The sequence below is a fragment of the Vipera ursinii genome (genome assembly GCF_947247035.1).
Source record: "Vipera ursinii genome assembly, chromosome: 9".
Taxonomy (NCBI): Eukaryota; Metazoa; Chordata; class Lepidosauria; order Squamata; family Viperidae; genus Vipera; species Vipera ursinii.
In genome coordinates, this window is record NC_139523.1 from 18,949,086 (window position 1) to 18,976,871 (window position 27,786).

General features: G+C 42.1%; 2 protein-coding genes across 6 annotated transcripts; both read right to left on the reverse strand.

Moving 5' to 3' along the window:
- Positions 1-1,952: 1,952 nt before the first annotated feature.
- Positions 1,953-13,509, reverse strand: LOC310644662 (uncharacterized protein). Of its 4 annotated transcripts, XM_083369884.1 has the most exons (13): positions 13,316-13,509; positions 12,683-12,721; positions 12,227-12,289; positions 11,715-11,765; positions 10,585-10,659; positions 9,743-9,769; positions 9,209-9,232; positions 8,297-8,320; positions 7,238-7,252; positions 6,068-6,136; positions 5,075-5,320; positions 3,617-3,901; positions 1,953-2,177 (listed from the first exon to the last, which is right to left on the reverse strand). In XM_083369884.1, exons 1-12 carry the CDS (start codon positions 13,373-13,375, stop codon positions 3,641-3,643), a joined length of 954 nt encoding a protein of 317 aa, XP_083226010.1. In that variant the 5' UTR covers positions 13,376-13,509; the 3' UTR covers positions 1,953-2,177; positions 3,617-3,640. The 4 variants fall into 4 exon arrangements, with proteins under 4 accessions (XP_083226010.1, XP_083226011.1, XP_083226012.1 ...); XM_083369885.1 differs by lacking the exon at positions 7,238-7,252; XM_083369886.1 differs by lacking the exon at positions 12,227-12,289 and having other exon boundaries at positions 13,316-13,468.
- A 4,934-nt stretch (positions 13,510-18,443) lies between these two features.
- LOC310644754 (uncharacterized protein) lies at positions 18,444-27,294 on the reverse strand. Of its 2 annotated transcripts, none has more exons than XM_083370056.1 (5): positions 27,114-27,294; positions 22,521-22,583; positions 19,660-20,659; positions 18,906-18,942; positions 18,444-18,668 (listed from the first exon to the last, which is right to left on the reverse strand). In XM_083370056.1, exons 1-3 carry the CDS (start codon positions 27,119-27,121, stop codon positions 19,984-19,986), a joined length of 747 nt encoding a protein of 248 aa, XP_083226182.1. In that variant the 5' UTR covers positions 27,122-27,294; the 3' UTR covers positions 18,444-18,668; positions 18,906-18,942; positions 19,660-19,983. The 2 variants fall into 2 exon arrangements, with proteins under 2 accessions (XP_083226182.1, XP_083226181.1); XM_083370055.1 differs by lacking the exon at positions 27,114-27,294 and adding an exon at positions 23,686-23,904.
- Positions 27,295-27,786: the final 492 nt, after the last annotated feature.

Here is a 27,786-nt window from a genome sequence, read left to right on the forward strand (position 1 = left end):
GCCAAACGTGAGAAACACTGCTTTAGACGGTGAATCAGTAATTGATGGATTAATGTGAATTTTTATTATTATTACTATTCCATTTACTGGAAATGAAATCAGAACAGCATAATGTATTTATCTCAAGACTCTTAATCTATAATGTCAGATGAGCCACAGATTAGTCTAAGGAGTTAAAGCATCTGATTAGTTCACATGGTGTAATAAGATGGAGGTCACTGTGAGTTGGGGGGTGGGAGCACGAAGGGAGGCTCAGCTAATCTCAATGTATACATGGTTGTACTTTGACAATAAAGGTTCATTCATTATGCATGTTTCCCTCTGTATTCAGTCCCTGCTTAATGGCATCTATACCAATGCCTGGGAAAATGTTTGACCAAAACAATAGAAACAATTAGTTAAGAAACAAAATTACTATTCCCCAATGTAAATTATTTTATCAGAAAGCCTGGATGGAAGCTGAAATTATGAATTATTTAAATCAGCTACTATATAATGACTATTTTAAGATTTCTCCTGACTTAAAACTGAATTTCGTGATCCCAATTCACAACACCATCTTCAACTTCAGTGTGTTGCAACAGATCACTATGGACCACATGCTTTGGCTGCCTCAAAGGAATCTCAGTTGGTTTGTTTTTTTTGCCTGATGGAGTCTATTATTGAAAGAAAACTTATACTGTATCTCTATGAAATCTCAAAATATTTTTAAAGAGGGCATTTTTGGATATTTCAGATATGCACCTAAGAAATGCAAGCTCCTGTAAAAGCCACAGCAATGGCTCATTGCCTTTTAAAGTGTTACAGTGGTATTTAGATTTCAGATTAAACTTGGCACATCAAAAAATTGATGTTATTCAGGCTGTATGAGACTTCCCGGGGAATGTAATTCAATCTCAAATCATGGACTTCTAGACTTAGTGATTTAATATTTCTTAACATCACTCATTCCTTTAATCATACAAGACAAGAAACTGCAAAATACAATTTTAAATATGCCAGGCCTAAACTGCCCTTCTTTTTAGCATCACACAATTTCTTATTTTTAACTCTTGGGGTTTTTTTCCCCTTACCAGATAAATCTAAATATCTCTTTCTGTCATTGTTTAAAGGGCAGTTCTGAAGTCATGATAGCTGTTCTTTCAAATAGAAAATGCATTTTTATGATGGACTTGTAATCATGTTTTGAATAACAGAATAACAGAGTTGGAAGGGATCTTGGAGGTCTTCTAGTCCAGCCCCCTGCACAAGCAGGAGACCCTATACCAGACATGTCAAACACAAGGCCTGGGGGCCGGATCCGGCCTGCGAAGTGGTTTCATGTGGCCCATGAAGCCATCCTGGAAACAGTGAGGGAATGGCCCCCACTGCCTTGGCCCTGGCCCAGAGACCCTCCTTATGCCAGAGACCCTCAGATCTGTCCCACTCCTGCCCAGGCTCCCATAGGCACCCTTGATGCGAACGATGCAGAGCTGGCCACGCCCACCCAGTAGGCCATACGCACTCTAGCCACGCCCACCCAGTAGGCCACGCCCACCATGGCCACACCCACCCGGCCCCCTGAGGGCAACCGCAATGCTGTTGCAATCCTCAATGAAATTGAGTTTGACACCCCTGCCCTAGACCATTTCAGAAAAACGGCTCTCCAGTCTCTTCTTAGAAGTCTCCAGTGATGAAGCACCCACAACTTCTGAAGGCAAGTTCCACTGGTTAATTGTCCTCAATGTTGGGAAGTTTCTCATTAATTCCAGGTTCCTTCTCTCCTTGATTAGTTTCCATGCATTGTTTGGTGTCTTGCCTTCTGGTGCAATTTCATTTTTATTAATTTTGTTTATTATTTTCATTTATCGGAATCAACCAAGTATTGTTCTGGCCTGAATTTCACCATAATATTGGGGGGGGGGAGGAAATGAGAATTTTCAGAGTACAATAATAAAGACAACACTCTGTGATAATGCTGAATATATTAATTTGTAAATATTTATTCTTGTAGAGAATGAAGAGCGTTAACAATCAAGAGAAAATATCCCCAAATCTGCAGAAAGAACTCTGAATGCTGGGGCCCTTCTCAGAAAAAAGTTTCATTTCCCCTTTGATCTTTGATTAGGAAGAAATTAAGGAAGCCAGAAAGAGAAAAGTGACTCTGGATTTACTCTCAGCCAATGTAGCTAGTGGATCTAGAAAGAAACAAGAGTGAAAGTTAGATATTTGGCACAAAAAGAATATGAAACTGTCTCTCATGCTGATAGAAGGGAATATTTGTATCTCAAGTGTTGAACTGGGGTCTTGGTGCTTCTCTGAGTTTGCTTGTTTTCTCGCAGAGGCTTCATTATCAAGCCAGGTAATGTCATTAGTGTTAATAGGGTTTGCTCTCATTTTACATACTGGTGGCTAGTGACTATTGGCATTTTATCCATCCATCATAATAGAAGGCAGCTAATATTTCAGAATATGGCCCCCAATAATCTATGTCAGTGTTTTTCAACCTTGGAAATTTGAAGATGTGTGGACTTCAGCTCTCAGAATTGTTATGATGCCTGGGGAATTCTGGGAGCTGAAGTCCACATACCTTCAAGTTCCCAAGGTTGAGAAACACTGACCTATGTATCTGAAAGGAAGTTATCATAAAGTCCTATGAAAAATCCACAGAATATAAAGCTCTACTAAAGCAAAGAGTGTCTTCCGTACCCACTGGCATACATTCTCTTCGTGAGATATTTTGATTTAAATTTAAAACAGAAAAGAAATTCAGCACATGCTAAATACCCGGAGTAAGCATTCTACTGTGGATGTTACTAGGAAAAAAAATATTGCGTAATTCCTACAATAGGTGCGATGGGGAGTAATTGTATTCCATTACTTGATGAATCGATTCAAATCCTGCAGAGCAGCTTTGGACAATTCCAAAAGGGGCAAGCAATATAAATGAGGCAATGCACAGTCTATATGATTCTTCCATCGTCTGCAATTGCAGATGATCCTATGCATAAGCACTCATGGAAAACCAGCATATGGGTATCAGCATATAAATCTTTAAAAACAAAACAGGCTCATCAATAGGCAGTCAGGATTTTTTGGTTGCAAATACTTATTTGAATCCTTGGCCATTAAGAGATTTAATTTAAAGGCACAGCATTCTAAACAACCTTTATTCAGGACAATCAATGGAACTTTTTAACTCATCTCTTTTGTCAAACTCTTGGCCACAAAAAATAGCAACATTGAAGTAATTAAGAAGCAATACTTAGCCATAACATGGGCCACAACGTCGGCAATTATTAGGAAGAATATCAATTTAGACCACTGAAACAGACAGCTTACTAATACTTATGTTTTCTTGAAGGCCTTCTCTCAAACTTAATTTTCTGCATGAGGTAATGGATAAAGCAGTGTGCTCAATCTTGCCAACTTTTAGATAAGTGAACTTCAACTCCCAGAATTCCCTGGGCAGAAAATATTTGAAGATGATATTGATGTTAAATAATACCAAACTGCTAATCGTAAGTTTGAACGAAAAACTAAGCAGTCTGGAACCTTCAGGTTTCGTTAACTTAATCCTACATGAAGGTAAGGAAAGATATTCTTGATCCAAGAAGGGGCGCCCTTTGATACTTACCTGATCTTTGGAGGCAGGCAACTTTTAAGTAGAGCTACCAGAGGCAGGCCGGGTGGAATCACCAGGAAGTTTAACATCACCAGATGAAACAGAGGCAGCAGGGGCAGATTGTGGAGGGACAAATGGGGCAGGGCCAGCAGAATATTGAGAACTAGGAAGAGCAGAGGGGACTGGAACATTTTGTACATTGGGAGCAGGCAAAGATTGTCCAGGTTGTTGTTGTTGTGGAACTGAACCATGGTAGCTATATACAGCATTAGGTGGACTTCCATAGTTAGACTGTTGCTGCAGAAGAGAAGCAAAACAAAAATCCAAGATAGAGTCACCATTTTTTTTTTGTCATTAAAAGAAACCCACCAACCATATTGAAGCCCATGGGTGCATCTCCTTCCAAAGGCTATCCTTCAGACATGGATGATGCGGGTTTTCCTCTGTCCCAGAAAACTGGCTCTTTCTGCCTTCCTACTGTGGTGGGTTACGGTGCCCACCAGCACTGTGACGGATCCCAAAGGTGGCACTTTTGACTCGGGTTCAAAATTCCGACGATCTCCGGCTCCCACTGTCATGGGATCGTATTTTTAGCGCTCAGCAATTGGTCTGCTTTTACAATTGTTTGCGGTCTTTGCCATTGTTTCCATCATCCCATGGCCTGGGTCCGGGATATTTGAGGGAACACCTGCTGCCGGCATCAAACGCCCTTCGCCCAGTGCGCTCCCACAGGGAGGGTCTGCTCAGGGTTCCGCCGGTGAGAGATTGCCGGCGGGTGACACCCAGGGATAGGGCCTTCTCAGTGGGAGCGCCTGCCCTCTGGAACCAGCTGCCGGTGGAGCTGAGAACTGCCCCCGACCTCCGATCATTCCGCCGGGGCCTGAAGACCTGGCTCTTTGAGCTCCCGGGCCCAGGCTGAGGAGAAAATTTTAACTGGGGTTTTTAAGTGTACAGGGTGAATTTAATATTTTTAACTGGTTTTTAACTTTTGTATGTTTTGATTTTTAATTCCCTGTAAACCGCCCTGAGTCCTCAGGGAAAGGGCGGTATACAAATGTAATAAAAAAAAATTATGACTTTTGGCAGAAACTGTCATTTACTTCCAGTTTTTAGCAAAACAACCCCCACTGAGAGCAAGAGGTTCACTTAATCAGCATGGCATTTACTTAATGAGCTGGGTATTGGCTTTATGACGGCTGCATTCACTTAGTGACTACAGCAAAAGGGATCATAAAATTGGGCACAGTCACTTGATGACCAAAGTTAACAACCAGCATTATTGATGACCATAATTCTAGGCTTGATTATTAGGGACACATCTATAGCAACTGAGGGGGGGGGGGAAACAATTCCAATTTTTGCCATCTGTATGTAGGGAAAGAATATTTTTGCTATTTAGGGCCAGCAGAACCTTCTCCGCTTTTTGTATGAATAGACCTTCAAGTGGATATGTCACACTTTCATACTCACTGTGCCAGAGGCGGGTGGGACAGCAGACTCAGATGGTTGAGCAGGGAAAGGCGAAGTTTGTTGAGCAGAGTAGCCTTGGGGAGGGCCAGGGTAGCCTTGGGGAGGGCCAGGGTAGCCTTGGGGAGAGCCAGGGTAGCCTTGGGGAAAACCAAAATTGGCTTGAGGCTGACCAGCATAGCTTTGGCGAGGACCAGCGTCGCCTTGGGGAGGAACAGGATAGTAAGGAGGTTGCCATTGATGCCTCTGCTGCAGAATGAAATAATCAGAACAAAAAAGCCAAAACACAGTTACTAATCACAATGGTTTTCCACAATCTTCATTAAATAGAACCCACCAACAATATTGAAGCCCACCGATGCTTCCAGTGGCTGTCTGTCTGACAAAGACAGATGGCACGAGTTTTCCTGTCACAGGACACATCTCCTTCTGTCCTCCCACTGTAGTGGATTACAGTTCCCACTAGCATTACAGCCTGGATTTGCCTGGAACTTACACCCCAAGCATTTACCAAGTACAACTGACTTGCATAACATATTCAAAGAGTTGGGATTATTCCCAGTTTCCATCTAGGTTCCTGTAAACAATAAATCACTAAGTATAGCCTTAAAGAGTGACAGACTCACTATAATGCTAACTTGGATGGACTAGAATTAATTTCACTGCAGGGAGCTGAGTCCACAGAAGAATTTGGGAAATTAAATTCTCTGGAAGTGTTTGGATTCTGAGGTGTCCATGATGGAGGGGAGGGGGAGAAAAGGGCATTGTAATCTTGGGCCTGGATATTGCTGGATGATTATTCTAAAGTTTCTCTTCACGACCCAGCCATGTTGGCTGTTCCCAGAATTGTGTGCCCTTTTCCCTTCCTGTTTAAAAAAACTGCCACATGACTTCTAACTTTATTAATATAGCTGCTAACTATTCTTCTTCGCACACACACACACGCAAATCCTTTTAATGTTCCTCTAACCAAACCAACCATTGGAATATACTCACATTTTTTCCCATGAAGCTCATCCAATGTTTCCTCCTGCCAGCTTTGTTTTTCCACATTTCCATCATTCTCTATTATAAAGAAAGAAAAACCATCAAGAGTTGCTTTGCTCTTCACTTTCCTCCACCTCTCCTACAAATAGGAGAAATGAAGCCATTATTTCTATTATCTGACACTCCCCTTTTGGCTCCAGGAACACAGAAAAATTAAAATTGTTCTTGGGTCAAATACCATGGCCACTGACTTCAGGGGAAGATCTACAAAGATTGCTTGCCAGCATGATGGAAATGACTTCCCAGTCTGAAATACATCCCTGGTATTCACTGGCCTTCACTCATCCAGATTCCAACCAAGCCCAACACAGCTTAGTTTATTATCGTTTTATTGTTACTTTAAATCCTGGTGTGGTTTATAGATGCGTAATACAAAACTAAGAGATGCAGCTTCATATTTCACACCAGCTGCTTTATAGCACAGTGCTGTCTGTGAACTAGACCAATATATATTTAACTCTGGGGATTCAATCAGTTCAGGAATATATTGTTTCAGACGTTGTATTTGTAAACTGGGAAAAAGAAAGAAGAGAAAGACGTATGTAGAATTCACCATGAATCCCACCTCATTTGCTGCTCTATTGCCATCCACTCTGCCAGAGTGAATGAGTGATATATATACAGTATATATGAATGAACGGATTAATGAATGAAAATTATCATATACAAAATGCAGCAACATTAAATGAAGCCCAACTAAAACAGAGAGTATAGTCCGCAGCAACAATAGCAAAGTCACAGTAAATCAGATTCACTACGTGCTTAAAGTGATTACAAAGTGAATTCACTGGAATTCCTATGTGACAACACAGAATTTAACAACATGTAGTCTCTATCTGACAACTAAAGAGAAAGAGACCCCAGTCATCTAGAAGACCACCAATTACTTTAACTGATTAGTTTAACTACTTTAATTCAAATAGCAATCCTGTAATTAAGCTACTTTAATTCAAGTAGCAATCCTGTAATATGCAAATGAGTGCCATTTTCTTGAACAGACTTGGCTGAGAGAGGAAAAAGGAACTTTAAGGCTAACTGAAGATTTGAGCTGATTCTGCCTCCACCAAGTTTGTTATCTGGAACTGAAAGCAGTATGTGATAATATTTCCATATGCTTACCTCAAACATTTCCAACTACAAAGAAAAACAAACAGACACATAGTATTCAGAAAGGATCTTTCACACTTTTAAGATTACATTTCCCTTTCCATAAGCTACAAATAACTGTTTAGAGATATGGTCTTCCCAATCATTTTAAATTTAACACGTTTGATGCTTCTGTACAAGGGGTCCTCATTTAGCAGCCACAACTAAGAGCACCAACTCAGTCACATAAAATGTGATAGCAACTCTGCTTACAATTTTATTTCAGGTTTCCTTTATTTTACAGGGACAGAAGGATGCAATCCCAAACAATTAAAGGTAAAGGTAAAGGTTCCCCCGCACGTGAGTGCTAGTCGTTTCCAACTCTAGGGGCCGGTGCTCATCTCCATTTCAAAGCCGAAGAGCCAGCGCTTGTCCGAGGACGTCTCCGTGGTCATGTGGCCAGCATGACTAGACACCAAAGGCGCACGGAACGCTGTTACCTTCCCACCAGAGTGGTCCCTATTTTTCTACTTGCGTTTTGACGTGCTTTCAAACTGCTAGGTTGTCAGAAGCTGGGACGAGTAACAGGCGCTCACTCTGTTACGCGGCACTCGGGATTCGACCTGCCAAACTGCCGACCTTCTGATCGACAAGCTCAGCGTCCTAACCCACTGAGCCACCGTGTCCCCCAAACCATTGGGTGAGCCCAAATATTGGGGAAGTTTTCCAGAACTCAACTCACTAGGAAGCTGATTTAAAAGGGGAAAACTAAAAAGCTTTTTTACACACACACACAAACACACAAAGACACCCTTTGGAATACTCATCCTTGCACTTGTAAACTGATCCTCAGATATTCTACCAGATCCCTAAATGTTAACATCATCTACCTTACAAGGTAGTCCTGCACATAATTACAAACAGATAAAACATGGATGCTCATCTAATTTTATACCATTAATTCATTGATATAATTCATTGCATCAGTTGTACCATAGAGGATGATCTGTAGTCCATTATTCATTTCTATAACTTCCTGTCTCAATACTGGACAGTGAATCGGAAAAAAGAAAGGGTTTTCCTTTTACTTACTGGCTTCTCGATGAATGAAGCAAACTATGAGAGAAAAGGCACTGATTAAACAAAACAAAACCCAATCCAATTTATTTTATTTTGCCAGTTACCTTGCAGCTTCCTAATTAAGCTATTGCATAACATATCTTGGTTTGTGTGCTGAAATCCCCAAAGCTGCTTCTTCCAAAGAAAGACAACTTCACAAGCTGAATCTTGCAGGATGGTTTATTGGGAAAGGGAATTTTCATCCCCTTCACACCCATCTAATTTCTCCTATTCCTCCTGTCATTCTTGCCTTAAAATCCAGATTTTGCAAGATCAGGAGAGACGTGACCATAATATACATGCAGATAATTAACACCTTGTTACATCAAGACTGGTACTATATTGCTACTTGTTCTAATAGATCTATCTATAGTATACTTGTGTAAAGTAAGGTGAGCCAGTCTGAGATTGGACCCAAATCTTCATCCATTCCTAATCTAGCATTTACTTAGTTGTTTATACTTCATGTTTGAAGTTATTTATGAGCAAATAATTTGAGATACCATTTTCTTAAATTACAAAATATTCTGATAGCTAGAAAAAAGGGGTTCAGCTCATGGGATTTCAAGAGGTCATGGGAATAATCAAACACTTGAACCCAGGGCAGCAAAATGAGAGCCTGACCAAGGAAAGAGTTTGAGAGAAGACAGAGAGAAAACTAGGTATTGCTGAAGTCAAAAAGATTTTAGAAATTTCTAGGAAAAAACAACATGGCAAAATTGGTCATTTCATGCCCATGATTCTTTATCATGTCTGTGTTCTGCTTCTTTTAAATAGGTGATAAAAGAAGAGGTATCAGCAGGCAAGGTTTAAAAAGTCAGAATTTTACCTCTTTGTATATCTACCATGACCACTGACTTGACTTTTTTGGGTTAATATACTCACCAGCTTTTCAATTTCGTAAGGATACTATGGAAAAACCAAAGATCTGAGTGAGAAGGCAAATGCATTTCTTTCTGTCTCCATTAATTGTGAAAAAACCTGGAAGCTGAAGCTTGTAACCCTCTAATTTGGGAAAGGGCAACTAAGGATGAGTTGCTAATTGCAGACTGCATGGGATCAGGACCACATGAGCAGGGGAAAAATGAAGCATAACGTTTTGTCTTCTTAGCATGAACCTGCAGAAAAATGCACCCCATCTAATGCTATTTGCATGTGAAATGATTCTTTGATCTTTTGTAATGCAGAGTTATCCCAAATCTCTGCTTGGTCTCTGGGTCTTCTAAAAGTCTATGTCACCCCTCAATCCTCTACCAAGTCCCCTACCCAATCTATTCAATCCCCAGGGCTACTCTTCACAGTACACCTACCCCAGATTTGGGAGTGGGACTGAAAGGTACCCTATGATTTTCAGAACCAGATAGGGAATTTGGGGTGGGTGGGGTTTGTCTCAAATAAATAGGCAAAGGTTATACTCACTCGTTGGTCAAAGTCTCTAGGGAACCACTGCAGAAAGAAGAAAAATTTCTTTTTTGGCGACATATTTTTAATAGATATTCAGATGGTATGAAATGCAAGCTTGCATTCTCTCTCATATAAATGTATACGTACACAGGGTATGTGTGCGTAATATCTATGTCCACAAATCTTTCATTCATTTCAGCTGTCTTCATGTATGCATCCACTATAAAGAATCCAAGAGCTTTCACCTAAGTACTGTACATCATGCACGTAAAAAAGCAGGCAAAACTTTGATCACATCATCCTATGCCTTGTAAAGGTAAAGTAAAGGTAAAGGTTCCCCCGCACATGCGTGCTAGTCGTTTCCGACTCTAGGGGCCAGTGCTCATCTCTGTTTCAAAGCCGAAGAGCCAGCGCTTGTCCGAGGACGTCTCCGTGGTCATGTGGCCGGCATGACTAGACGCCAAAGGCGCACGGAACGCTGTTACCTTCCCACCGTAGTGGTCCCTATTTTTCTACTTGCATTTTTACGTGCTTTCGAACTGCTAAGTTGGCAGAAGCTGGGACGAGTAACAGGCGCTCACTCTGTTACGCGGCACTCGGGATTCGACCCGCCAAACTGCCGACCTTCTGATCGACAAGCTCAGCGTCCTAACCCACTGAGCCACCGCGTCCCTTATGCCTTGTAGGTTCTCTTAATAATGACCAACCACTGATGACTTTTCCTAGCAGCTGTCTTAACCCACAATCCTTTTAGGTGGGAAGTAAATTAAAATAGCATTTGGTAACCCCGGACTGTGATTAAGATGCCTATTCCTCAACAACAAAGTGTATCAGACAGGGGAGAAGACTGTACTTACAGGTGGAGGTGGAGGTGGCGGATACTGTGGACTAGGATTTCCAACATAAGCATTGTTGCTGTAGCCAGGGTTCCCCTACAGACATTCAAAGATATATTACAAACAATTTTTTTTCTGCATCAAAGACAAGGAAGAGTCTGGGAACGGATTCTAAGGAGACCCACAACTAAACCTGTGCATAGAAATGACTTTAATATCCTTCCTAAGAGAGGTTTACAAGCATCCCAGATCGTACCAATAAATAATGTTTAGATCCTGAATTTTCTCTGAAAGCTGTAAGAGGCATGCCCTGGGGTCTTGCCTAATGTTATCTTTGCGGCAACTGTAAGAAAAGAGACTACATGTGGTCCTTGTTTAGTGACTGCCTTATCAGATTAGAACAATGATGAAAAAATAACCTTGTGACCAATGCCATTACATTCAGTTAGCAGGCATTGCTCTGTGTCAAACGGTAAGGATAGTCACACACATGTATGTTTTTTTTTTCATTTAGCAATTGCTTTGCTTACTGGTCCCAATTGGTCCCAAACTGAGGACTACCTATACCAGTTTTCATATAATTATATTTCGCTATATGTTATATATCTGTGTTATATCTTTCTTAGTTATAAGATCCTGTGGCTGCAAGAGATAAAGTGGAGATATCCCATATCTCTCTCTTCCCTTTCTCTACCTAAGAAGTCATGGTTTTCTCCAATCCCACAGCTATTCTTCACATTATGCCTACACCAGATTTGGGAGCATCTACCCTTGAATGGGACCTAGGATTTTCAGGGTGAAATAGTTTTGGGGGCTTTCTTGTAGCTTATTGAATGATTGGTCTTATAACCTTACCAGTGCAAGGCATTGTGGTGCAATACACTACACTGCACTACACAACACTACACTACGATATATGGTCTAATTCCCGAATAAAATAAATAGGAGGAACTACAGTGATGAAATACGTACATGGTAATACAAGGAGTCAATAATCAGATAAATGAATCTCTTACAATATAACCCAGTTTGTTCATTCTTTTGTGTCTTAGGACTATCACCTTAATTATAAACTTAGCAGTTTTTTGAACCCAGGAAAAAAGGTTTCTTTAAAAATGGATATCCTACGAGCAGGCAAAGGTTATACTCACTGGTGGGCTAGAATAGCTGACTTGGGCAGAACCAGGAAAGCTCTGAGGCTTCTGCAGAAAGAAGAAAAACATGAACTTTTCTCTTGATTTAATTCTTTTGAGTAAGTGTAAGCTGCACTTTTGGATTAAGACCATGCAAGCCAGGACAAAGAAAAATGTTGTGTTCCCCCCACCACCATATTTCAAGAGAATAAATTATCTACAGTATCTATCTGCTCATACCGCTTTAGATGTGTGTGTGTGTGTGTGTGTGTGTGTGTGTGTGTGTGTATACTTCCTCAGTAAATAAAATAGGGTCTAGCAAAGTTGATGTGGATGAAAGGACTGTTTTGGGTCATGCCCTTGATCACCAGCTCCTTCAAATATAATGGGGTGAAATCTGACCAATTTTTTCCAGCTACTGTCTTAACCCAAGAACCCTCCTAGGTGACCAATATTTGAAACCTCCCATTCTTCAAAAAACAGTAAATAAGGAACGAAGGGAAAAGGGGAAAATAACATATTGTACTTACAGGATCAGAGACCTGTGGATTATAGTTTGTGGGAACTATGTAGCTTTGGGAGCCAGGGTACCCCTGTAGAAATGCAAAAATACATTGCTACACCTGTTCTTTTTCAAACAAAGAGGGGAGAGTGTCTGGCAGGGGATTCAGAGAAGCCCACATATGGTTCCCCTCAATTTCATTTGTATGGGGGAGAGTGAAGTTCTGAAACTCTGGGCTGCTGTCTTTCTCCTAAAATGGTCAATGCATAGGTGAGACATCCCCACGAATAAAACTAATGATTTCCTTCAGGGTTAGTTCCAACAGTGATGGGCCTTTGGGTGAGCAAAATTCGAGGGTTGATTGTGCCACGTTGTAAGGCAGGAAGAATTTGACCAACCAACTGCCCCTTTGTGGGGGGGGGGGTGTAAGTTTGTCCAGATTTCTGACAGCAGTCAGAAATATCAAAGAAACTCTTTTACTTACTGGAGGTGGGGGTGGAGGTGGAAGATCTGGAATATTATTCTGTAAGAGAAAAAAATAATAATCACCAATTAATTAATTCTGTTTTAGTCTGACACAGAAAGTCATACTGCAATAAATCTGTTGATAGAAGGAAACCAAGGGATGGAAACATTTAACTTCGCTAAACATAACAAAAGGGCCTGAAAACTATTGCTGGCCTGGCTTTCCAGTTTATTGGAGGCCAAAACCAGACCAAACACATTTGAACACAATACAGGAGCCCAATCAATTTTTGTTGCAAGCTACAAAATTCAAATTTGTTATTAAAAATGTGCAAAAAAAAACCCAAAACACGTTTCTGGTCAGAATAAAACCATTTATTTGATTGAGTTCATCAGTCCAGTTAATACTTGAAATCTGGAAAATGGTGGCATTCAATGAGATTGAAGAATTAGATTCAGAAAAATGATTCCACTTAGATATGGATTTGAATAAGACTGGATCGCCCCCGTGAAGCTTTACGAAGCCCTATTTGCTAAGTCTAATAGGACAGAAGAATGACCAATTTAGTCTGGGATTAACCCTCAGGGTTTGAGCCACAGGTTCCATCCCACCCCACAAGTTACCTTTCCTAAAATGCAGGTTTTGTCTCACCTGGGCATCTGTGCTGAGCACAGAAATCAACAAAGCAGCAACCACGAAGGACAGCTTCATTGTTCTCAGCTTGAGGGTTCCTTCCCCAAAGGAGAAAGTGTCCTAAATATGAATGGGTGGATTAAAGATGCCTCTATATTGATGTATCAGGAGAAGCCAGACTGCCCAAACTGAAAAGATCTATTGATGATGCCTTCAAATTACCTTATCAGTTGAGAAAGGTTAGAAGGATTTATTCATCATGTGGAAGGATCTAGTGCCAATTGAAACATTTCTCTAATGTCAAGGTCATTTATCCAATAATAAACTTGACTTCCAAGAAAATATTGATGAAATGTCATCTCTAATTTATGTGATGACAAGCCAGGATCTTGACAGACTTGAACATTGGGCGCTATCTAACAAAATGAAATTCAATGGTGAAAAAAGTAAGGCTCTACATTTACAGTAGGCAAGAAAAACCAAAGGCACAGGTATAGTATAGGTGGTACTTTGCTCAATAGTAGTAACTGTGAGTTGGATCTCGGAGCCCTAGTGGACAATCACTTAAATGTGAGCCAGCAGTGTGCTGCAGCTGCCAAAAACCCAACACATTGCTAGGCTGCATTAACAGAGGGATAAAATCAAGATCTCGTGAAGTGTTTACAATGCCTTGGTAAGGCCACACTTGGAATACTGCATCCAGTTTTGTTCACCACAATGTAAAAAAGATGATGAGAGTCTAGAAAGAGTACAGAGAAGAGCAACAAAGATGATCATGGGATTGGAAGCTAAAACATATAGGGAACGGTTGCTGGAATTGGGTATGTCTAGTTCAGGGGTCGGCAACCTAAAAAAGAAAAAGAGCCACTGGGAACCGGTTCCATCACAAATTAAAAAAAGAGGGAGCCGCGTGCGTGTGTCCATGCACGCGCATGCGCAAAAAGGTTTTTTGCGCATGCGCGGACGCACGCGGCTGCCATTTTTTAAAAAATGAGATGGAACCGGTTCCCGGTTGCCTGATGGCGACGGCCCGTCTGCAAAGCTGCCGCTTTCGGCAGCTTTGCAGACGGGCCGTGGCAGCTTCCGCAAAGAGCAGCGCCCCTGCCCATTCCGAGAGGTGCGCGCGCACCTCTCCGAACGACCGGAGGTGCGCGCGTACCTCCACGCGAATGGGCAGCGGTGCCGCTCTTTCAGGAAGCCCGCCGCGGCCCGTCTGTGAAGCTGCCGAAAGCGGCAGCTTAGCAGACAGGCCGCGGCAGCTTCCGCAAAGAGCGGCGCCCCTGCCCATTCCGAGAGGTGCGTGCGCACCTCTCCGAACGACCGGAGTTGCGCGCGCACCTCCCCAAAGGTTTGGGGAGGTGCGCGCGCACCTCCGGTCGTTCGGAGAGGTGCGCACGCACCTCTCGGAATGGGCAGGGGCGCCGCTCTTTGCGGAAGCTGCCGCGGCCCGTCTGCTAAGCTGCCGCTTTCGGCAGCTTCACAGACGGGCCGCGGCGGGCTTCCTGAAAGAGCGGCACCGCTGCCCATTCGCGCGGAGGTACGTGCGCACCTCCGGTCGTTCGGAGAGGTGCGCGCGCACCTCTCGGAATGGGCAGGGGCGCCGCTCTTTGCGGAAGCTGCCGCGGCCCTTCTGCTAAGCTGCCACTTTCGGCAGCTTCACAGACGGGCCGCGGCGGGCTTCCTGAAAGAGTGGCACCGCTGCCCATTCGCGCGGAGGTACGCGCGCACCTCCGGTCGTTCGGAGAGGTGCGCGCGCACCTCTCGGAATGGGCAGGGGCGCCGCTCTTTGCGGAAGCTGCCGCGGCCCGTCTGCTAAGCTGCCGCTTTCGGCAGCTTCACAGACGGGCCGCGGCGGGCTTCCTGAAAGAGCGGCACCGCTGCCCATTCGCGCAGAGGTACGCGCGCACCTCTCCAAAGGTTTGGGGAGGTGCGCGCGCACCTCCGCCCATTCGGGGAGGTGCGCGTGCACCTCTCCAAACGGGTGGTGCCACTCTCCATTTGGAGAGGTGCGCGCGCACCACTGCCCGTTGGAAGAGGTGCGCGCGCACCGGGCGGCTGGGAGCCGCAAGAGACGGCTCAAAGAGCCGCATGCGGCTCCGGAGCCGCAGGTTGCCGACCTGTGGTCTAGTTTAATGAAGAGAAGGACGAGGGGGGGACGTGCTGGTCATTACCTATAAAGCCCTACATGGCTTGGGTCCGGGGTACTTGAGGGAACACCTGCTGCCAGCATCAAGTGCCCTTCGTCCAGTGCGCTCCCACAGGGAGGGTCTGCTCAGGGTCCCACCAGTAAGAGATTGCCGGCGGGTAACGCCCAGGGATAGGGCCTTCTCAGTGGGGGCGCCTGCCCTCTGGAACCAGCTGCCAGTGGAGCTGAGGACTGCCCCCGACCTCCGTTCATTCCGCCGGGGCCTGAAGACCTGCCTCTTCGAGCTCTCTGGCCCAGGCTGAGGATTAATTTATTTTAATTGGGGTTTTAGTTGCACAGGGTTAAATTTAATCTTTTTAAAACTGGTTTTAACTTTTGTATTTTTGGTTTTTAATTCCCTGTAAACCGCCCTGAGTCCTCAGGGAAAGGGCGGTATATAAATGTAATAAAATAAAATAAATAAATAAATGATAGCAGTGTTCCAATATCTCAGGGGTTGCCATGAAGAAGAGGGAGTCAAGCTATTCTTCAAAGCACCTGAAGGCAGGACAAGAAGCAATGGATGGAAACTAATGAAAGAGAGAAGCAACCTAGAATTGAAGAGAAATTTCCTGACAGTTAGAACAATTAATCAGTGGAACAACTTGCTTCCAGAAGTTGTCAATGCTCCAACACTGTAAGTTTTTAAGAAAAGACTGGACAGCCTGGACAGTCTGAAATGTTATCTGGTTTTCTGCCTGAGCCGGGAGTTGGACTAGATGACCTCCAAGGTCCCTTCCTACTTTATTATTTATTTATTAATTATTATTATTATATAACTTTTATTCATTAAACATGAAACTCAGTCAACTGAACGCTCAAATTGACTGGCACTAATGGTTGACACGGGTTGCTGCCACCATCCTAGGTATCAACCAGGTATCTCCTTAAAATGTAAGATGTTCTGAGTAGTGCATTTTTTTGTAGCTTTGCTGGAGTTATTGCAGGAAGCTGCAATTTCTTGATGTATTTTGCAAAGTTTTTGGACATAGTTCCCAGTGCCTTGATGACAGTGGCTATCACTGTTACACGTTTCATCCATAATAGCACAGCTTTGATGGCCAGGTCACGGTATTTGAAACTGCACAATTATGGATGAAACATGTAACAGTCGTACTCATTGTTGTTGTCGTCATCATCATCATCATCATCGTTGTTATTATTATTATTATTATTATTATTATTATTATTATTATTATTATTATTGTTATTATTATTATTATTATTATTATTATAGTGCAGACTTTCTGAAAGGCCATTTGTGGTTTAAAAACTTTTCCTGGTTTTGCCTTATTTAATTATCTTATCTTAATCTTTTGATTGTCTTAATTCCTTAGACTTCTTTTCATTCTCATTGTGGGAGGGAATTTGAGGGAAGAGAGATCTCTGTCCACCTTGCAAGGACCTCTTTTAAAGAGGTGAAGTGTAAAATGGATTACTGCTTTGAGAAAATTCAAAGCGTTAAAAAAAAAAAAAGAAACATGAAGCGACTACCTGGAGTGCTTCAAAAGCCAAAATTCAGAACACTGATTGATCGATTGATTGTGTGTTATCAAGTCAATCTCAGCAGCCACAGAGGTAGACTTTCTCCAGAACAATTGTCCCAATCTGTTCCTCCAAACCTTACAAGGGGGCACTGATCACCCACTGAAACTATGTCCATCCACCTTGCTGCTGCTACTTTTTTCCCCTTTCATAATCCCCAGCACTAGGGGTAGGTGCTTGAAGTAGAATAATTTGAACCTAATAATTTGTGCCTTAAGAGAGAAGTCTGGTTTGATTTGTTAGTTCCCTGTCTGTTTCTCTTGGCTATCCGTGCTATTCTCAGGGTTTTCCTCCAATAACAAGCATCGAAATCCCTGCTCAAAACTGCCCACACCCTAGTCGTCTCTCCTTTTAACTATTGCCATGCGCTTTACATGGGGCTTCCCTTGAAAAGTATCTGGAACCGCCAAAACTGGTTCAAATTGCAGTGGCTCAGATGGCTTTGTGCAGGCCTAGATGTGCCTATGAGTCATATCTCCTGCAGGAGCAGCATTGCCTGCCATTTTGCTCCCTGTTTAAGTTGCTGTTTGTTATCTTCCAATCCCTATCTGGCTTGGGACCTGGTTATTTTGAAAGGCCACTCTTTTCCCAGTCACATCTATCCAAGTCACCGAAGTAGCAAGGCAAGGAAAATTACGGGACCGCTCTCCTAAGGAGGTCCATGTAGCAGGACCAAGAAGAAGGGCCTTCTCCATGGCGGCTCCCTCTCTGCTTAACATTATCCCTGCAGAGATAAGATTGGCCCCCAATATGGCACCCTGTCATAAGGCAACATGAAGACATGATGTTATCAATGGTCCTGAGAACCCCAGAGTGGGATGGAATCCATCAACTGGCTTCTTTTGCTGTCAACAGGGGGTTGAGGGTTATTGTTTTTTATTGGTTAAAGGATAACCTGTTGATACACATCATAAATGATTAAGATTAGCATGCAGATGAAATTATAATTCCATGAAAACTGGAGTCAGATTATTAAAAATTAAATTATCCCGCTATTCGGGAAAAGGAGAGAATATTAAAACCAAGGCATTTTACCTTCTCCTATTACTGGGAAGGTACACAAACTTTTCTTGACCAAGAATGGGCAATTGTCTTCTGGACATAGAATAAGAATGAAATCATTCACCTCTGAGATCACAGGAGGCAAAAGGGATTTTTATTTTGGAACTTCTTGAGGAAATCAGTGTTGAGAACATTGTTAAAAATCTATTAAGTCTATAAGAGACTGTGCTCTACAAAAAGATAATGAACATGTGGGATAAATATATTTGTAGCAGGAAGCTCAAAGTATGCTTAGATGACGGGCTTGTAATCATGTTTTCGTTTATCAGAATCAAGCGTTGAAGTGGCCTGAACCTCACTATAATATTGGGAAAAGTATACTTTTCAGAGCACGATAATAAAGACAACTCTCTGTGATAATGCTGCACATGTTTATTTGCAAGTGTTTATTCCTGTAAAGTATCCAGTGTTCACAATTAAGAGAAATCAACAGAAAGAAATAGGATTGCTGGAGTCCTTCTCATAAGAGAATTGCAGTTTCCACTTTGATCCTTGATTAGGAAGAAGTTATGGAAGCCGGCAAGAAAAAGTATCTGGGCTGGCTCTTTTTTTTATTCTTGACAAATGCAGTTGGAGAGTCTAGAATAAAAAAGAACGAAAGTGAAATATTTGACATGAAAAGAATATGCAACTGACTTGTACCCATCCATCGTACAAGGCAGCTAATATTTCAGAGTTTTGTCTTCAACTTCCCCCTTTTCTCAATGACAATTCCCCCCAACAATCTACATATTTGAAAGCAAGTTGTTGTGAAATCATAGGAAAAATCCACACCATGTGAAGCTCTACTAAAGAAAAGATATCTTCCACACTCACCGGCATACATTTTCCTAGTGAGGTGCTTTGATTTATACTGCCTGGAAAAGTGAAAAGCAAAAAGTAATTCAGTGTGAAGTAACTGAAGTGTTCATTCTATTCTGGATATTACTCGTAAAAGTGTATTCTTTAATTGTTACAATAGACATGATGGGGATTAATTATATCGCATTGTCTGGTAAAGTGATGCAACTCAATTTACTCAATATCCTGTAGAGAAGCTTTAGAGTTCATTCCAACAGAGGTAAGAGATTTAAATGAGACAATGTGCAATCTACATGACTGTTCCATCCTCTGCAATTGCGGCCATACCAATCCTATGCATAAGCACTCATGGATAAATAAGCATATGGGTATCAGTATTTAATTCCTTAATAATTCTATCCTTATATTGGTTAGGAGACTTGACTAGCAATCCCTACAGAAAGCTGAAGGAAATTTTCAGATCATAACAATCACAGCAGTAATAGAGACTGTCCTCACTTATCAATGGTAATTGGGATAAGAAACTCTGATGCTAAACAATGCATGGTAACGCACACCATCATACTGTATGAGCACACAGACTTAAAACAGCAGTTGCAGCAGTTGTATTCTAAACAAAAGCTACTCATCTGTTTCTGCCCAGACTTTGGCCACAAAGAAATAACAATCTTGGAGCAATTAAAAACAATGCTAAGCTACAACGCAGAAAGAAGAACCTTCTTCCCACCTTCAAAGGAATAGACCTTCAAAAATTGACACACTTTCATACTTGCCTGATCTGTGGAGACAGAAGTCTTTTCACCAGAGTTACCAGGTGTTCCAGAGGCAGCAGACTCAGGTCCTTCAGAGGCAGGCAATGCAGATGTACCAGGGGATTTAGCACCAGATGAAAGAGAGGCTGCAGGGCCAAGATGTGGAAAGGCAGCACGGGTATACTGTGCAGAGGCAGCAGGGGCACGTTTTGCATGGGTATGCCGTCCTCCGTTGGCAGGGGCACGTGCTGCACAGGGACAAGGGCCACGTACACAGGCACAAGGGACACGTGGTGCACTGGCAGCAGAAGCATGTGATACCCTGGTGACAGTAACACGTGCTACACTGTTGGTGGGGGTACGTGCACAGGGACAAGGGGCCCGTGATGCACCAGTGGCAGGGGCACGCGATGCGCAGGCACAAGGAGTGCGTGGTACACCAGTAGCAGGGGTACGTTGTGCACAGGGACAAGGGGCACGTGGTAAACCAGTGGCAGGGGCACGTGCACAGGGACAAGGGGGACGTGGTACACCAGTGGCAGGGGTACGTGGTACACCAGTGGCAGGGGCACGTGGTGCACAAGGACAAGGGGCATGTGGTACACCAGTGGCAGGGGCATGTGCACAAGGACAAGGGGCACGTGGTGCACCTTTGGCAGGGGCACGTGCTGTGCAAGGACAAGGGGCATGTGGTGCACCATTGGCAGGGGCACGTGCTGCACAAGGACAAGGGGCACGTGGAACACCAGTGGCAGGAGCATGTGGTACACCAGCAGAAGGGGCATGTAGTGCAAGGGGAGGGCTGTCACTTTGTCCATGGGCAAAAGAGGAAGCTTGTGAAGGGGGAAATGATGCAGGGCCAGCAAAATATTGAGGACTAGAAGGAGCGGCGGGAACATACTGAGTTTGTAAATTATTGCCGGGCAAAGGTTTTGTAGACAAAGACTGTGCATGGGGAACTGAATCATAATAGCTCTCCATGATATGATTAGATGGATTCTCATAGTTAGACTGTAGCTGCAGAACAGAAAAAGAATGAACCAAAGTACAAGATATACAGTAGCAATAGCACTTAGACTTATATACTGCTTCACAGTGCTTTACATCTCTCTCTAAGCAGTTTACAGAGTCAGCATATTGCCTCCAACAATCTGGATCCAGATATTTCTTATATTTCATTTATATAATAACATATATGCCCAGAGTTGCTTTTCAGAATGAGATAGGCAGCTTATAATTAATATGTTTATATAGACCCAAATATAAAGAGACAAAGAATTTTAATCTATGTACATAACATTTTCCTCAAACAACTACAAATATTTAGAAAGGAAGAGAGCAGAAACAGCTAAGTATACACAGAGGCAAGCAGACAATTTTTAAAAAATGCTAAATAAGGCTGCCATGTTGTTGTTAGCTGCGAAGTTGTGTACGACCCATCGCGACCCTATGGACAATGTTCCTCCAGGCCTTCCTGTCCTCTACCATCTTCTGGAGTCCATTTAAGCTCACACCTACCGCTTCAGTGACTCCATCCAGCCACCTCATTCTCTGTCATCCCCTTCTTCTCTTGCCCTCAACCTTTTCCAGCATTAGGCTCTTCTCTCACTGGAGAAGGCTGCCATAGAGTATAATTTATCACAGCCAACAATAGTAAGCAATTAAAGACAGATAAATAGAAAAAAAATAAAAGCAACATGTTTAAATTTTAGAACAACAAAAGCTTCTCAAAATATGTCGCTTTGTTTCAGAATGCAGTACAGTATACTTTGCAATAGTGGCAAATATCTGTAGTTCAGGTGTAGGATGAGGGTGAAGTTTCATTCCCTGACCTTGTGGGTTGGTTTCTGAATGTTTTGTTACTATTAGCCTGGTAACGAAATGTTTCAGAAACCAAACCACAAGTTCAGAGAACAAAACTTCACCCTCACAGTATACTTTCTTAATAAACCAGTAAGTGAATAAATGCACCTAAATAATACCTAAATATGGTTTCTAAGGAACAAAAATATGGTGATCTCCAAATGGATGTAAACATTATTTTGGGTTGTAAGCTTGACAACCCCAACTGTTTTGCATGCTGTGGAGTGAATTGTAAACAGAATATGATTTTTTTAAAAAAGTCAAGATGGTGGTGGTGGCTACAGTGAGCAAAGCTTCATCCGCTTTTTATGTGTGTTGCACAAACAGTGTGCATAAAAAGCAGAGAAAGTTTTGACTACACCGTCATGGCCTCAATTGTAAGTTTTTTGCCCAACCTCTCAATAGTTTTCCTGGCAGCTGTCTTAACCCAATGGTACTGCTGGGTGGGTACAGGCAGTGGTGGGATTCAAATATGTGAACAACCAGTTCACTGTGTGGATGCCTCTTCCAGAAGTCCATTCTGGGCCTGGGCAACAAAAAATTAGCTGCCAAATTGGTGCGAACTGGCTGAATCCGGCTGAATCCCACCACTGGGTACAGGTAGTCCTCAACATAAGACCACAATTGAGTACAAAATTTCCATTGCTAAGCAACACAGATGTTAAGTTTTGCCCTATTTTATGATCTTTCTTTCCACACTTGATAAGTGAATTACACAGTTGTTAAGTTAGTTACATTGTGGTTAAGTGAATCTGGCTTCTCCATTGATTCTGCTTGCCAAAAGGTCGCAAAAGATGATTACGTGAACCCGGGATATGTCATAAATACATGCCAGTTACCAAGGATTCAAATTTTGATCACGTGAATGGTCACGTCACTTTTTTCATTTCCATTGAATTTCAAGCAGTCCCTGAATAAATGGTTGCAAATTGAGGACTACCTGTACTTGGAAACAGAATTTTGATTTCCTCAACAGGCAAAGAAAAGAGGAAGGCCAAGGTAAAGTCATTCTTACATGTTGTTGGTATTGTGGATTAGAGTTTCCATAATCAAGATTCCCCCCGAAGCCATGGTTCTCCTACAGAAATTCAAAGATACATTACAAACCAGCTCTTTCTGCAACAAAGGGAAGGAAGAGTTTGCGAGGGGATTTTAAGGAGACTCACAACTAAATCCGCACATATAGAGGCTCTTAATATCCTTCCTAGGCAAGACTTATAGGCATCCAGGATAATACTAATAAATAATGTTTACATTCCTCATTGCCTCTAAAAGATGGAAGTGGCATACACTGGAGTCTTGCCTAATTTTACCCTTACAACAACTATAAGGAAAGATGCTATAGGTCATCAGACCGAGAGTGACAATAGTGAAGAAAAGATAGCTTTGTGACCATCACCTGCATATACAACCTTCGCAGCATCTTCACCACAAAGTCAGTTAGTACACATTATCCTGTATCAAATGGTAAACATAGTCACAGTTCTGCGATTTTTCATTTAGCAATTGCTTTGCTAACTGAACCCAATTGCAGCCACAAAATGAGGACTACCTGTACTAGTGGCTCTTGGTTAAAAGATCCTGCAGCAGTAAGGAGTGAAGTGAGGATAATCTAGATGTCTGTCTTCCTTCTCTGTCCTCAAGCAGTGTCTGTCTCAACACAATCCCCCAGAGCTACCCTTGATAGTATACCTATCCCAGATTTGGGAGCACCTACTCCTGAATGGGACCCTAGGATTTTCAGGGCTGGGTAGTTCTATCTATCTATCTATCTATCTATCTATCTATCTATCTATCTATCTATCCATCCATCCATATCTATCTATCTATCTATCTATCTATCTATCTATCTATCTATCTATCTATCTATCTATCTATCTATCTATCTATCTAGTCCATCAGCCTAATTGAATACTTCAAATCGCTTTGAAAAATTGTGGCATCTAATGGCACTGTCTAATTCGGTTTAGAAAAATCATTCCATTTAGACATGTACCTGAATAGGGTTTAAACTGGATCTCCTTAGTGAAACTTTATACAAGCCTATATGTTATGCCTAGGATTTCAGTAGGACCCAAAGGTTACATGTTTAGCCTGGGATTAACCCACAGAGTTTGAGCAATAGAGGCTCCTCTGTCATCCCATATGTTACCTTTCCTAAAATGCAGGTTTCACCTCACCTGGGCATCTGTGCTGAGCACAAAAATCATTAAAGCAGCAACCATGAAGGACAGCTTAATTTTTCCCAGCTTGAGGCTTCCTTCCCCAGATGAGAAAGATTGTATGAATACGCAGGTTAAGGATGGATCTTTATTGCTGTATCAGCACAAGCCAGACTGCCCAAACTGAAAGCATCAATTGATGGTGCCTTCAAATTATCTTATCAGTTGAGAAAGGTTAGAAGGATTTGTTCTCCACAAGGAAAGATCTGGTGCCAACTGAAACATTCTTTCACACTGCACATAAATTTTCTGAGAGTGAACTTGATCTGCCACAAAATATTGACGAAATGTCACTCTCCAACATATCTGATGATAAGCAAAGCGGGAGAGTTTCTGAAAGGCCATTTGTAGCTCAGAACTTTTCTCTGGGTTTCTTGGGTCGTACAATTGACTTATCTTTTTATTACCTTATTTTAGTTCCTTGGGTTTCTTTTCATTCTCATTGGGGAGGGGGGAGGGGTTTTAAGAGGGAGAGGTCTCTTGCCAGTTTTCAAGGACCTCTTTTAAATACCTGAACTGTAGTATGGACAACTACTGTAAGGAAATTCAGAAGATTAAAAAGGGATATGAAATGACTAACTGTACTGTTTCAAAAGCCTAATGCTGAGCTTTGATTGATTGATTATGTGCCATCAATACAGGATCAGTCTTATCAACCCCATAGGTAGATTTATAGATGTCTGGGGGATAGGTCTCCTTAACTTGATCCTTCAAGTCTTATATTGGGGCACTCATGAAACCAAGTCCATCCACCGTGCTGCTGGTCTTGTCTTTCCTTTCACAATTCCCAACTTAGAGGCAAGTCTGGATGAGTTCCTGAAATGGAGTAATTTGAGCCTAATAGGTAGTTTATTGATTGATTAGGCTTGCAACCTTATCAGTAAAATAGAATACCATACAGTACATTGTCTCATTTCAGAATATGATAGATTGGAGGAAATAAGGTGATAAAATACAACTGTATTAATATAAAGGGGTAGTAATGAGATAAATGAACTTCCTTTACAGCAGGGGTGTCAAACTGCCGGCCCGTGGGCCGGAACGTCACAGAGAAGCCGCACCCATCCCATTGCCGGCAATGGGAAAAAGTTCCGATACGTTGCGCGATGTCACGTGACGTCGCGAGTTTGACATGTCTGCTTTACGGGTTACCTCAATTTATTCAAAGCATCAGGTTATAATCCTGGGGTAGAAAGGAATAACAGAATATCAGATTTGGAAGGTCTTGGAGGTCTTCTAGTCCAACCCCTTGCTCAAGCAGGAGAACCTATACCATTTTCAACAAATGGCTGTCCAGTCTCTTCTTTAAAACTTCCAGTGTTGGAGCATTCACCACTTCTGGAGGCAGGTTGTTCCACTGGTTGATTGTTCTAACTGTCAGGAAGTTTCTTCTTAGTTCTAGGTTGCTTCTCTCCTTGATTAGTTTCCATCCATTGCTTCTTGTCCTGCCTTCAGGTGCACTGGAGAATAGCTTGACTCCCTCTTCTTTGTGGCAGTCCCTCAAATGTTGGAAGACTGCTATCATGTCACCCCTAGTTCTTCTTTTCACTAGAATGAAGTGGAGGTAGCCCATATCTCTGCCTTTCCCTTCACTGAATCCCCCAGCACTTCCCTTCACACTATACCTACCACTGAATGTCATTCTAAGATTTTTCAGGACCAGTTAGTTTCTTGGGCTTACCAAAATCAGGAAACCAAGACAAATACGTAAAAAGTGGTGCTTTTTGTATATTTGAAGATTATTGATCGTCTATTAACTGTTCATATCTTTTAACCTTAAAGTTCAAGCTTTTTAAGGGGAAGGTCTGTTTAAATCCAGATTTGTGTAAATCTAGCCTCTCTTAGGTATCTTGACGAAATAGCAAACAACCGTGGAGTCATCCTCTGCTGTAATCTCAAAAGATGTTGACTTATTTCAGCACAGAATATATTTTCTAAGTAAATAAATCTCCTAAATAAGCAAATACACTTCCTCAGTAGATAAAACGGAGACAAGGAACTTTGACACAAGTGAAAAAAATGTTTTGGGAGGGGGGGTTGTCATCTATTTGTTCACCAGCTCTTTGGACACAATGGAGTGAACGGTGACCAGCTTTTCCAGCCATAGCCGTAGCCTTTCCCCCGCAGTTCTCCTTGGTGAGAAACATTTGAAAGGGTTGTTTGGAAATTATTGAGACTGAGTGTATGGGGCCTATTATTATTATTTTTTTAAAAAAAAGGCTGAAAAAAGAAAGAATGGGACAGGAAAGGTTCATACTGTACTTACAGGATTGGGGAGCTGAGGATCATAGTTTCCGGAAACATTGTAGTTCTGGAATTCAGGGTTCCTCTACAGAAATTCAAAAATACATTTATAAACTTGTCCTTTCTCCAACAAAGAGAAGGATAGGCTTCAGAGGGGGTTCAGAGGAGCCCACATAGAGTTGCCCTAAATGTCATTTGTACTGGAGAATAAAGTTCGGAAATTCTGGGCAACTGCATTTCTTCTAAAATGATCGATGCATGGGTGAAAAATCCCCAAAGAATAAAACTAACAATTTCTCTGGGGGTCAGTTCTGACCGTGATGGGCCTTTGGGTGGGCAAGGGAAGAGGCTGGGTTGTGCTACATTGGAAGATGGTCAGAATTTGGTGGGCTGCCCCTTTGTGACTGTGTGAACTTCCTGGCTTGTCCAGATGAGTTCTGACAACAGTCAAAAATATCAGAATACATTAAAACAAGAAATTTTCACTTATTGGAGGTGGAAGATCTGTGATATAATGCTGTACAGGAAAATAATACTCATCCATTACACAATCTTGTATTAGCTTGACAAACATGGTCACACTGAAACCATTATAAAATGTAGCAGAAACAATAAATTTATTGATGGAAAGAAACCAAGGATGCAAACATTTAACCTCGCTACACATAACCAAAAGGCCTGAAAACTGTTGCTGGAAATCATGGTCTGGCTTTCCACTTGAAAGGAAGTGTAAGCCAGACAAGACATATTTTAAGGTAATGTGTGACTGTAATTTTTGTTGCAAGCTACAAAACTCCGGTTTGTTATTAATTTGTGCAAAATGGTTCCGGTCAGAAGAGAATCATTGACTTGATTGAGATCATCAGTCTAATTGTAGACTTGAAATCGCTTTGAAAAACTGTGGCATCCAACTGGACTTTCCAATTCAGTTCAGGAAAAGAATTCCATCTAGATATGCATTTGAATATGGCTAAACTGGATCTCCTCGGTGTAGCATTACGCAACTGAATTTTTTATGTCTAAGATTTCAGCCAAGTCCAAGAGTGACCCATTTACTTTGTGATTAATCCACAGAGTTTGAGCCACAGGGTTTCTCTGCCATCCCACACATTACCTTTCCTAAAATTCAGGTTTCACCTCACCTGGGCATCTGTGCTGAGCACAGAAATCATTAAAGCAGCAGCCATGAAGGACAGCTTCATTGTTCTCAGCTTGAGGTTTCCTTCACCAGATGAGAAAGTATCCTTAGTCTGAATGGGTGCAATAGGGTTGGCTCTCTAAGGGTGCCAAGTATCCTAAGTCTGAATGGGTGCAATAGGGTTGGCTCTCTGTTAACGTAACAGTACAAGCCAGACTGCCCAAACTGAAACCAGCAATTGATGATGCCTTCAAATTACCTTATCAGTTGAGAAAGGTTAGAAGGATTTACTCATCACAAAGAAGACTCTGGTGCCAACTGATGACACTCGGAGAGTTTCTAATGAGCTATTCGTGATTTAAAGCCTTTTTTTCTGGTTTTGAGTTATCTTTCAAGTATTTTAATTCGGTGGCTTCTTTTGGTGATCTGATCTTAGTTCTTTTTATTGCTTTTCATTCTCAGTGGGGGGAGGCAGAGAATGCAGATCATGTTTTCTTCCCAGAGACACCTGCATTATTCCCTTTTTTTTTCTGGCTCAGACAAATGGCCACTTTCCCCACAGTTATAACAACTACAGATCTGTCCGACCTCCCGATAGCTTCATTTGGTTTGGGTAAAAGCTAAAGACTCCTTTACTTCTTTTGCCTTCCTCTCTTCTAGCTTCTTAAAGGTCTTAT

Bases quoted from the DNA above. Each gene is read 5' to 3' on its own strand.
- LOC310644662 (XM_083369884.1), bottom strand. From the start codon at position 13,375: ATGAAGCTGTCCTTCGTGGTTGCTGCTTTGTTGATTTCTGTGCTCAGC. The intron at 9,770-10,584 runs GTAAGTACAGTC...TTCTTTCTGCAG, and splicing joins CGCCACCTCCACCTCCACCT to TGGTTCCCTAGAGACTTTGA. The intron at 9,233-9,742 runs GTGAGTATAACC...GTTTTTCCATAG, and splicing joins CTAGAGACTTTGACCAACGA to TATCCTTACGAAATTGAAAA.
- LOC310644754 (XM_083370056.1), bottom strand. The intron at 20,660-22,520 runs GTAAGAATGACT...TCTGTTCTGCAG, and splicing joins ATCCACAATACCAACAACAT to CTACAGTCTAACTATGAGAA.